General features: G+C 39.1%; 1 protein-coding gene across 2 annotated transcripts in view; it reads right to left on the bottom strand.

The window, feature by feature from the left end:
- LOC115057055 (voltage-dependent calcium channel subunit alpha-2/delta-1) overlaps window positions 1–12,546 on the bottom strand; it is a 53,858-nt gene that overhangs the window by 10,939 nt on the left and 30,373 nt on the right. For both annotated transcript variants that reach the window (XM_029523945.1, XM_029523946.1), the window contains exons 11-24: window positions 10,468–10,626; window positions 9,588–9,692; window positions 8,981–9,059; window positions 8,741–8,790; window positions 8,555–8,644; window positions 8,375–8,449; window positions 8,190–8,270; window positions 7,815–7,889; window positions 4,717–4,788; window positions 4,365–4,436; window positions 3,689–3,750; window positions 3,171–3,247; window positions 272–332; window positions 102–193 (exon numbers count right to left, since the gene is read on the bottom strand). In XM_029523945.1, the coding sequence (XP_029379805.1) occupies window positions 102–193; window positions 272–332; window positions 3,171–3,247; window positions 3,689–3,750; window positions 4,365–4,436; window positions 4,717–4,788; window positions 7,815–7,889; window positions 8,190–8,270; window positions 8,375–8,449; window positions 8,555–8,644; window positions 8,741–8,790; window positions 8,981–9,059; window positions 9,588–9,692; window positions 10,468–10,626 (1,150 nt within the window). The remainder of the gene's footprint in view (window positions 1–101; window positions 194–271; window positions 333–3,170; window positions 3,248–3,688; window positions 3,751–4,364; window positions 4,437–4,716; window positions 4,789–7,814; window positions 7,890–8,189; window positions 8,271–8,374; window positions 8,450–8,554; window positions 8,645–8,740; window positions 8,791–8,980; window positions 9,060–9,587; window positions 9,693–10,467; window positions 10,627–12,546) is intronic.

The following is a 12,546-nucleotide window of genomic DNA, read 5'->3' on the forward strand; positions in this document are numbered from 1 at the left end:
TGGTGAAACTGTGCGAGTCAGCATTATTGCAATACCGATAAGAGCGCAGAAAACACCACAGCCTGTTCAAGTGCATCAAGTGAAAGAGATGCAGGACTCACATGCATCCGGAGTGTTCCTATCAATGTACTGGTTGAAGTCGAGGAGAAACTGTGTGTTGTTGAGTGACAACTTCAGTTCTTTGCAATAGTCCCTGTAGAAATATTTTAGATCAGTTTCAATCGGGGCCCCTTGTTAGTTTGTGCTGCCATGAAAGTTGGGGATCTCTCACCTTGGAGCGATGTAGGTATAGCCAAACTCATCAAACCTTTCCAGTTGTATCGTCTCCATAGCTTTTGAAAACACAAAAAACTGCCAGTTCAGGATCATAATTGACAATACTGATGTATTCCATCCTATTATGTCACATTTATTATCGTAAGAGGTAAACTAAGTGTTATGAACTGTGATTACTATTGATGAAATTATGAAAATAAACTTGTATTTCAGCAGTGGATGGTTTTAGTCTAGTGGATGATACATTAGTAGTGTACACACAGTGCATGTATTGTGCACACACAAAGGTTGGACAGATATGAGGTGATGGATTAAGGTAGAGACTGTAGATGCACTGGGGGGGACATGAGAGAAAAACTGACTGAGAAATACTTGCCTTCTTGCCCTGTTGTGTCCCCAGGGAGAAAGAAATGAGGGTAGAAGGAAGTAGGGAAGACAAAGGGTGATAAAAATTCATTCATCATCTAAAAAAGATGTCATGCATTGGAAAGTCTTTGACTTTTTCCCACAGCATGTAATAAGGTTCTGCTACCCAATGTACAACCACGCACACATAAATACGGCACATAAAGTTGCAGTGCACTTTTCAGTATCACAGGATGTGAAAAAGAACAGAATAAGTTCTACAGCATGGCCATGCAAGGAAACAACATGTAAACATGCAGTAGGAGTCAAGAAAATTCCTTCCACTCGATGTGGTGCGTGCCCTGACTCTGGATTTCATTTCAAACGCTGTCTGGTAATTCTTATCTCATAAATGACTTGACAGGCATCGATGGTCATCATTCACCAGTCTCTTAAAATGAAGACATTTTGGACACTGCCTTTAAAATATATTGAGTCGTGTGGTGCAGTCTGCTAAAACAATTACTGTGCACTGAGTTTCCTCAGGGTCATGGAAATCTGGTGCAGGATGAAACAATGTCCTTCACATAAAACATAACAGGCAGATTCATTGTCTTTCTGTCACTATAGACTAGGCAGGGTGTCTCTTTGTCCAATCGCTTTCTACACCATACACTCCTTCTCTTCCTTCTTGATCTTTGTTTCTCTGTCATCAACTCCTTGGTCCAAGTATTGGGTCATTTATTCAACAAATACAGTATTCCTACTATATGGATTGGGGTGGGGGGGATCATCTATCACACCCTTGGCTGTGGAATGTCCCCGATGTATTAGGAGAACAGGTGGCTGCAGGAACCACCTACTGCAAGAAAGTGGTAAGATGGATCGAGGTATTGGTGGTCTGGCTCCAGTATGAAACTCTATATGGCTGCACAGAGAACTTTAGAGTCCCAGACTCCCTATCGGAGGAGTCTGTGGCAGCAAAGCACGGTGTGTTACTTTCTTTAACAGGCCTGTAAACGTTCTGACAGCATTTATGGCACAGTGACAGACTCGTTATGGCAGAGAGGGAGTGATACAGAGGCTGAAACACTCAGTCAAAATCTCATCTGCTGGAATAACTGTGCCATTAGGAGTTTATGTTTTGTGGCGCTACATCAAAGCTATGAAAAATCCTCTAAAACCAGATGGTAATATGCTGAACCCTGTGCTTTTTAATTACATTCCTTGATTCAAGCTTCCATTTACCCACATTTCTGTAAAATGATTCTTAGCATTCATACTCCAAAATAATCCATCAATCCACCCCTTAGACTAAATATTGTGAGAGATAAAACCATGCAAACATGTAAAAAACAAGTGTGTATGACGTGAAAGAAAGTCAGACAAGGGAAACACAAGAGTGAGTACTTGCCCCAAGTGGAAGCTGTAAGATTCCAGTGTGTAAGGACAGCAGGAGAGAATGAGATACATCAGAAAAAGCCAAGAAACATACAAACTGTATTTATAAGTAAATATTTGTTACATGCTGAGGTGTGAGGAGCCAGTGTATAATAAAGCAAAACAGCCTTGAGAACACAAAGAGAGCAAAGATGTGAGCTAGTGAAAAAGAACGGGAGGGAAGAGAGATTTTGAAAGGAATACAGAGGACGAGGTGAGAGCAGATACAGATTAGATAAAATAAAAAACAAGATAGATAAAGATAAGATAAAAAACAAAGAGAAGTCTGCCATGATTGAACCTGTTACATCGTTGTATTATTTGTACTGTTGATCCACACAGGGCTGTAGGGGAACTGGGGGGTGGGGGTGGAGTCACCAGTCCATCACAGGGCTGACATATAGAGACAAACGTCCATTCTCACTCAGGCCTACGACCCAATTAACCTAATGTGTCTTTGGACTGTGGAGTGACACTGAAGGTCCAGTACCACATGCAGACTCCACACAAGAAGGTCCCCCAGTTCAAACCCAGAACTCTCTTCCTATGAGGCGACAGTGCGAAACACTGCACTCAGTTTAAGACGTTCGGAAAAAACAGATGGTGGAAAAATGTATAGAGATTTAATTTTCCATGGAAATATACTGAAAAGAACGAAGAAGAAAAAGTTTGGTACTGTAAGAGAGGCGATAATGAGCAGGGAGAGGAGGTAAGGGAGTTTTGGCGCTCTCCTTCACCATGACTAGGGCCAGACAAAGGGAGTGAAGAAGGAGAAAAAAGCAAAATGTAGACAAGATCAAAAGAGTCAGTGCTTAGTACTGGGTGTGGGAGAGGCAAAGCATGTGGATGAGTGTGTGTGGGAGTGCGGGGCGACTGACCAGTGGGTTACACTACAAAAGAAAAGCACCATGGGGATCTGATGATCTGAGCAGCAAATACAAAGGAGTGGTTGTGGCTCCAGTGAGGATCAACACAAGCAAAAAGGAGATACTCAAAATGATGACCCACAGAAAGAATGCATGAGAGTTGTGAGAGAAATTTAAATCTGACTGACTTTTTTGTGCACTGCATATTATGCATATTAGAACGGGATTGTATGCTTTACTCACACATAGCTTGTTTCATGTCATCCCCCAGTTTAGCTTGAATGAAGTGTTCGCTGTATTTTGGCAGAACAAGAGCCAGGCTGCATAAAAGAAAATCATAGTCAGAGTGATAATGACCATGAAGGAAATTAGTGGCTGGAAGTCATTTTAGTCAATAACTTGTTTTGGAAAACTCAAACTAAGCTTCCAAAGATCATTCAAAACATTAAGCGATTTAAAGAAAAAAAAAAAAACTGTGTGAAGTGCTTTTTAAAAGCTTGAGCTGCATGTGATTAAAGGGATTTTCTTTCATGATGCACCACTGTTAATGATTGAAATGCAAAATGCAATCTCTCACAGTAAGGAAGCAGAGCCTGAGGTTAGAAACAGGAGAGTGACTCCTATTGAATTATGTAGTGCCCTCCATCAGGTGGAGCACTTTTCAGTAGTTGGTAGCAGTGAGCAGTCTTTAGTGACAATGTAACTTAATGAGCCCCTCCAAAAATTACAATACTGAATATTATGAAAACTTGACAGCTCACCTGTAATCTGTTTCATTGACTGGTGCCCATGTGTAGGTCCTTACTCCTCTATCGATGTACCTCTGCCAGAGATAATTCAAATTCAAGAACTGCTATTCAGCACTGCTTTCTACAGTCAGAATAGGTAGTTTTGTTTTGTGCAAGCTTCATACTAATCAGTGTTTCAGGAAAAAATTAGAAGAAAGGGGCAAAAATACATGACAATTTCTAAAAATGTATATACTTGAATTAAAAAATTTATTTACACTTAAATAAAATTTTAGGCCAAACAGTAGTTTAAAATGTATTCTTCTATGAAGTCTTGAAAATAATCTGAAGATCATTTTTGTTTACTCTCTCTTCCCCTTCCCCACTGAATTAATGGATATTCTATGCTATTCTCACTGCCAGAGGAGCTCAGTTACTATGAACAGCGGTAAGCCATGTCTTCTGGCAGGGAGCATGATAAGCTTCAATTGAATTACTGTCACAAAAGTGTCCATCTTTTTGTCATACAATGAATATAATGTTCCAAAGAACATTTCTGATGTATACATTTCAGTCTCAGTTTGTTCATTTTACTGCATTGGAGAATGAGAGCATGACATCATACCTGTACAAAAAGATAAAAAAAAAGCTTTTACAGTTCCCCCAGACACTCTTATGTATTATGTTACACTACAGTTTTTTATCTTACCTCATCCTGAGTTTTCACAAGAGTGTGAATGGTGCGTTCCCCTGTCTCACCATCGATCATCGTTTTCCTGATCTAGAGGGAGAGATGGGAAGAAAAGATCAAAGCAAAACAAAGCAAAAAAATAATCAGAAGGTGCACATATAGTTCCAATCAAACTTGATCTGATTCACGTAGTATCACGCAGTATAGCTGATTTTTAATTATCATCTATCATCACCTCATTCTCATGCAACTAGTTTGGTTCACTATTTAAATCATTGGAAGGAAGGAAGCAAGGACTAATCGTCAAACATGCCTATATGTGATACTGTGCTTATATTTTTGCGTTTGTCTATGTGCTTGCATCCTCTACCTCCACTTTGATGTCATTCTCCAGCTCAGCATCAAGGAAGTCGAGGGTAACTGGTTCCTGGAATTTAGGATTCTGTGGAAATCAAATCAAACAAATCAAATTAGACATGAGAGAATTGAGGTGAACAGAATTGAGGAGAACCCTGTGATTTACGCTTATCCTAAATGAGTAAGGAATCAAAGTTTATTATGTAATAATCCGCATTCAAATCACTTCCAAATATAAAGCCTGTTGAGTAGATCCAGTAAAATATTGTAGAAAGCAATGAATCATTTTACAGTTGTTATTCAGACATCCCATCTTTGAATAGCTCTTATCGCAGCAATCAGCGAGAGAGAGGACTATCCCTCTGCATCTCAGTATTTCCATTACATAAAATAAAGGACTTCACATATTTGGTTAACAGTGTTCTTTTGTATTCAGTTAAACGCAATGCCAACCATCTTCCTTAACACGTGAATCTAATCAAATGCACATTAAGAAAAATAGAGGGTACCATATGGCAGCGTTTCGCCAACATACCATTGACACCAGACAGAGCTGAGTCAGATTTGATACAAAGTGACACTGGACCCTATTAATGTCCTCTCTTAAAAACCCTATATGTCTGAGTGGCTTTATGGCGGTATAAAATGGTAGCAGTAATCTAGTGCTTCTTTATAAAACAGCAGTACGTGGAATCTGATACCATCGCTGTCCTCCTCAGAATTCTCACAATGCATGGTTATGTGGTGAGCACAAACTGGTACTGTGTAGTGGTGGTGTTTCTTGTCTTTGAAGACAGTGGATCAAAAAATAAATGAGTGAAAAACCAATGAAGTAAAATACAATCAGTCAAATAGATTGTGTAAATTGAGTTCCTTACATTTGATGAAAAGTGAAATGAAATGGAGCGGCAAAGGTAGATGATGAAGATGATGCATCTCAACATGCAAAAGGGGAAAAGAAGGCTAAGAGATCAAGAGATAAAACATGGGCCATACAGAATGAAACATCAAGCGTATACAAGAAAGGAGAAAGGAGTATGAAAAATGTGAGAAAGATCAAATGGGATATGGTGGGGGGGGGGGGGTCATGTATAAATGTAATCAAATACAGAGAGAATCACTCTTCAGCTATGAGAGAATAGGAGGAGGAGAAAGTTGCGGTTCTCCTGGGTGAAGGGCCAGCAGCTCCTATGGCGGCTGAATATGTATTGGAGAGACTCGCAAGTTCCCCAGACTACAGGATTTGTACAATATTAAATGACTATATAGTACAGAAAGCAAACAATGGACTGCAGCAGTTCAGTAACTTCAGTATGTGACACACGTGTAGATGATTTGTATAAATAGAAACAACATATTTTTACTCATGGCAATAAACGAAATGCCAATTTGAATTGAACTGACGGAGAGAGAGGGGTGGACTATTCAAAGAGCCCAAGGTCACCATCAGTACTCACACATATCCCATTTGACTGATTCAATGAGACAATGAATGATCGACAGGCAGCGACACCAAGCCACACACACACACACATCCCCATGCACACAGTACTGAGGGCTAGTGGAAGGCTATTAATATTAATAACAATCATCTCTTGTTTGAATCCGCTGTTTGAGTCTGTGTGTGTGTGATACAGTGTGTGCCATAGCACTTAAGCTTTTATCGATTTTATCTTTAGTATGTTTCTATTTTACCAACTGTGTTGAAGAATCAGTATCAACGCTGTCACGAAACAGTCAGAGATAACGCAGTATCTCTTCAGAGTGAGGTATTTCAGTGTCAGGGCTGCAGATTTCCTAATCTGTAGCTGCAAGCCTAGAAAAGTGATGTTTACCTCTAGTGACTGCTACTACATCTACTAAGAATTGTATCTATGGGACTGCAATACAGGAAAATCTACTTGGCTCCCTTTAGGAACTGCTGTTTCCATCTACGGTAATGTGCTTCTACTTAGTCTCACCTCGTGAAAAGTGACAGCGTATTTATAACTGAGCCTGAGCTTCCTGTTACGAATCCTTTTCTAGGAAAATTATAGACAGATTCACAAAGATGCATATGAAAGTCTGAAAAATGGCACATTGTGGGAGTTGGAAATTGTTAGTCTACCATAGTGCCAATAATAAAAGTCCTCTAGACTTTGCACAACACAAATTTCTTTATAACTTGACTATACAGGTTGTGATTTCAGGTGAATTATCAAACTGAGGATTAAATAATTGGTTCCAAAAGTATTTGTCTCAATGGATTTGACAAGATGAGATGTGAGTATGTTTCGAGGGATCCAGGGAGGTGCTGCTTTCAATATCATGACCCCAAACAGAACCCAGTCCTGGCAGCACATGGCGTCTCAGCGGCCTGTCAGAAGCTGCATTGCCTTGAGCTGAAGGTAGTGAGCTGTGGGGTGATTCAGTCTGTTGGCTCCACATTTGGGGGCATGGCTAATTTCTAATGGGTTGTATCTAAAAAGCCTGCAACTGGCTACCAGTCCCGGGGCCTTTGTATGTTTCTTCGGGTTGATCACTCTGGCCACACGCACATTTGGAGAAACTGATGGATATTAATTATTCATCATTTAATATTGTTATATATTTTTTTCAGATGTTAAAAGTCAGCTTTAAGCGCAGTATTTATTTTGGTTCTAAGCAACAAAGTGCAAACAACTGTAGCATGAGATATTTTCATGGTGGACCTGGTGAATTCATTTATTTTCTGAGGTCAACTAGTTTCAATTTAAAACCCATGACCTCAACTATATGCAACATTGCTTCCGCTTTATCATTTACTGTAACATATATATATGTTGGGTCACTACCTAGTCTACAGACATATTTTAACGTATATGTGGTAATAAGTGACCTTCCATCTGACATATTGGGACTGACAACCTCAAGTATTATTCTAACGGCACAATCAATCCTCTTTATGAAGACTGATGTGGTGATGACACAGAAAGTTTGAAAAGAGCCAACACCATCTGCTAGCCTGCATATTATTCACAAACGGCAATCAGTTACTGTGTAACAATGTGGAATAGTCAGCAAATAGTATAATGTTTCAAGACATGTACCTGCTGAGCCACCCAAAGTGATGCATAGGACCAGCTGGCATACCTTTGGCTGTAGATTGGGGTGTAGCAGGACATATCCATTTGGATCAATAGCAAAGTAGTATCCATTTGGACCAATCTGATACAAGAGAAGAACAAAGGAGACGGGATTTGATTGTAATTGTACTGTGTGGTATGATGGCTATGAAGAATGTCTTTTAAAAAATTGTAAAAGAAAAACCTCACTTGTTTAAAAAAAAATTAATTAATGACAAGGGCAGTTTGATTTGAGGGAGAAGAGTCACTGGAAAAAGAGCAGCACATCTAATTTAGAAACATCACTCACTTATTGCCCTGGAAACGTGTTAAGTGAGGTCAAAAGACCTTAGTTTGTTAATTCTTGTCTGTGAAAATAATCACATCTGGGTGTTGCACTCACTGTGAAGCGTGGTGTAAGTTTCTTGATGTCATCCAGAGACACATCAATCCCCATAACGCCAAGAATCAACTGATTCTGGTGCTGAGGGAGGAAGATTAAGATGGATATAATTATGAAGTCATGCTGCTCACTCCACCCACATTTATTTATTTATTCATTTATAGTATAGTATACTATAACTATACCTCGCCATTCCGATCATCTTTAGTCTTGGTTTTATTGAAGACAGGGAGTGTCCCAGTAATGACAAGACCCAGTTCCTGATATTGGTACAAGCAAAAAACAAAAATATGATCACATTACAGGAAGAAGAACACTTCTACATCATGTAACTGTGTATTAGATGACAATAAATGATGTCATACCAGAGCATCAAGGTACACATTGGTCCATTGGACTTGCTTAGCCTTTTTGTCCGCCAAAACCATGGGTCTCCCCAGGACATCCAGGTACTCCTTATTTAAAAAAATGTTTCAGTGTAGGCAGAAAGCTGACTTTAAATGCCTGAGGAATGTGGAAATCAATAAATCACCCAATTATCCTAAATTTACCTGTGTGTTTATTCTGATGGCTCCAATGGACGGAATCTCATAAAAGTAACCTGGAAAAATAAACAAACACAAAATGTTTTGTAATCTGTCTTTAATCATTTCTATAGTGAATTGTTAAGACATGTATGTAAAGGAAATCATTCCTGAGATCCATCTTAATTCATTTTACCTAATTCTTAAATTAGGTTAGAAACTGACAATGACACTCATAAATGATGTGCATTTTGACCGACGCTGTACCTTTGTTAGAGCAGGCCATCCACTGAATGGGTCCTTTATCATAGTTGTGTTGTCCAACTGAGAAGGTGAAGATCCTAACCTGGAGCAGAAAATTAAATTCAACAATATAAATAGTGTAAAAATAATAATAATAAAAAAGGTACAAGATCTCTTTATTTATATTAATGTCAGTAAATTTATTATTGTCTCAAGATAATGTCATTAGACACACTGAGGTCTTTGTGCAGATATTTCAATTTATTAGATTTAAAAAAAAAAACATCATTGTACACTTCAGATTAACTACATTCAACATGAAATCATTCAAAATAAAATTTATGCCAGATTTTAAATGGGGGGGTGCTCATATTTTCTACGCCATGCAGGAGTGAGTGTGAATGTGTGTGAGTAGGTCTTTATTTCACAAAATATGCATAAAAGCCTCATCTGCCTCCTGTATAAACTTTGGGGTATGGAGAATATGAGGGCACACGGAAGTTTTGGCCCAGAGGGAGCTCTAAAAAGCTGAGTCTAATAAAAACTAAAACATGAGCACATTCATGCATCATATGCCTGTGTGTGTGTGTGCGTGTGTGTGTGTGTGCGCACGTGCATGCAATTTAGATACCTTTTTGTCAGCATTGTATTTCTCCAGTATGGCCTGAGCTCTTTCCTCTCCTCCATCAGTAAACAGCATAATGATCTTGTTGCAGTTAGCTCTGCTAACATTTGTCTAGTCAAAGGCAAGGTATAGGATTTAATGATGAATTTCTTGCTTTCAGTCAGTCATGCTTTTTCACCATGAAAGAATTTTTAAATGTGTCTTTATCTGCCTTACTTACTTGTTTCAATTCAACACTGCATGTCAAAACATCAACTATAATGATCTCTCAAAAATCAGTGGTTCAAGTCAAAATTCCCTGCCATTTTATTTTAAAAATGTATTAAAAATGTGCGTAATCTCCACCAGACAAATTGTAGTCATTTTGGTGACCTGCCCAACTTTCCTTTAATTCCATCACCATCTTAAAATAAAACCATTGTTCATATTTTAATGTGAAGCATCTTTAACACATTCATCACTCCCAAAAGATAGGTCCTGCCTTTTGTCTGGTACCAGTCCAACACCAACAAACCGTTATAAATAGTGACTGTGTTTGGTTTTATATTTTGATGGGTCTTACAGAATTGAACATTTGAAATATCTAACCCACTGTATCACTAAAATTCAGTTCAAACCAGGTTTAGAGTGGATCACACATTCATTAAAGCTGTACTATAATATAACTCAATCGAATTTATTTATTTTTTGCCAATTTTCCAATTTGCCAGTTGAAGTCGATGTAAAGAATTCAACCAGCAGATGGCAGTAAAAGACAAGACTCTGCTGTGGAAAATGCAAAGGCATTACTAGTGGCACTCAGTCAATTTGCTTTAAGTATCTGGTGTTCAAAGTTAGACGAAATGACTTATTTTATTTTGAAGAATAGGAAACTATAAAATCTCACCGCAGAGAGCTGCTCAAAAGCAAACTCAAAGCCTTTTGTGTAGTTTGTAATCCCTTTAGCTGTGATGTTCTGTACAGCGTCCTTCAGCACCTTCTTGTTCCTCACATTGGCTTGAACCAAATGATCGAAACACGCTGTTTTCTTCACTCTGGTGTTAAACTGGGAAATCGGGACGAAGAATTATAACTTGCAAATTATCCACATAACTGCAGCATGTATACAAATGCTACAAATAGTATAAATGCGACTCACACAGCCACACAAACACCCAGAAACACTCCCACCTGGCCTTGGCTGTTATCAGGCAGTGGTAAACAGACACATTCATCAAACCCGACTAATTGCTTCACATCCTTGGAGCTCAACGATTTGGTACCCATGGAAACAAGATTCTGCTATGTAAGAACAAGGTTAGCAGCAACAGCATCTTTTTTTAAAGGTGAGACCTCCTCATTCTCACCCACCACCCCCCCTCCCCACACACACACAGTTAAATTGATGGTACATATAACCCCTGGTTGAATATCTGGGCTGAAATTTTTCATTTGTCCTGGAAAGATCATAAAAAAACATTTTCAAAGAGCTCACAATCACAAAAAATATGAATGAGAATTGAATTATGTGACAGAAAAGATTATATATAAGAGGAGCATATGAAGGATGTGGGACAGCAGAGTAGTAAACCAACACATCTATTGTGTTGCAGTACTCTTCAAAAACAATACTGCACCTCATTGATCTCAACTAATCAATGTGTCTCTGTGAGATGGCCAGCATATGGAGGCTGAAAACACTGATCTGCTCAGACAAGCAGAGAGACAAAAAAGAGCCCTGACCGTATTTATGCATGTCGGTGTGATATCTGAGCATTTGTGTGAGCTCTTTCAATGAGCCTGACAGCCTTGAAGTTCTTTTCTGCTTCACAGCAACAGACATACACATATTTTCTGCCCTGAAAAACAATGTCACAATATCAGCAATTTCACAAGCAGACTGAATCAAGGTGACAGCTCATAAACACAGCTAAAATGTAGTGGAGGTTCACATAATTGGCCATGGAGATGACACCCAGGATCTTTTATCACATTATCTATTAAATGAGCAATGAGGAGGGTGAGACAGAAATGTTGGCGGTGAGGAACAGAGAGCCAGAGGAAGATGGCAGAAAAAGGTGAAGGGTGGAGTGAGGGATGTGAGTGAGAAGGTGTATATCATGTAGCAAATAATAAGTTCACGTGCTGTATGTGACAAATCAATTATTATGCTGATTAGGAAGGTATTATGTTTTTAGAGAGATCTCTTCACACAAAAAAAGAAAGAAAAAAAAAAACAACACTGAAAAATTACATTATTTCTTTATAAGATAATCTTATTGGCCTTCCACAAAAATGCTAACACAATCTACTACAAATTCCACCGCTCCCATGTGATCCTATTACAACAGCTCTTGTATCTGTGTCTGTGATGGTCCAGGCCTCGGAAATGGATTAGTGAAGACACAAGAGGGAATGCTAATCTTAAAGCCCTAATCCCACTGGACTTTCTGCTACTCTGGTTTGGTATGCTGGCTTGCCAACTGGACTGACACTAGCTAGAGAACTGACACTAGTTAACATGGTTGAACAAGCTGGATCAAAGTGACAGCAGATTGATGATGTGGGACGTTGAGGAGAAACAAGAGCATAAGTGAGAAAAAAAGAGGATGAGGTCAGAGAGGAACCACTATCACATTCTCCTGACCTGCAGTACAGCTGCTGTTAAAGGAGTTTGTGAGCATCTTCCATGACCAAATGCCAAATTAGTCCCTGGGCCACTGTTAATGAGGAAGGATGTATGGGTAATATCAGAGATGAATGATTTAATGTTGAGTTACAACACCCTCAGGGCCAGGCATAGGGTGCTGTGTGCGTATGTGTGAGAAGTGAGTCAATGGCAGAAGGAGAGGGAGAGAGTGCCAAAAGATAATGAGCTTTGGTCGAACAGGAGCAAATAGACCACCACTGATTACCAGTTTGCTGAGTGGTATATTGAGTGGCAGGAAGAAGAGGATCACACCTCGGTCATCAGAATAAAAGAGTC

The sequence above is a fragment of the Echeneis naucrates genome, chromosome 16, assembly GCF_900963305.1.
Source record: "Echeneis naucrates chromosome 16, fEcheNa1.1, whole genome shotgun sequence".
NCBI classification, from domain to species: Eukaryota; Metazoa; Chordata; class Actinopteri; order Carangiformes; family Echeneidae; genus Echeneis; species Echeneis naucrates.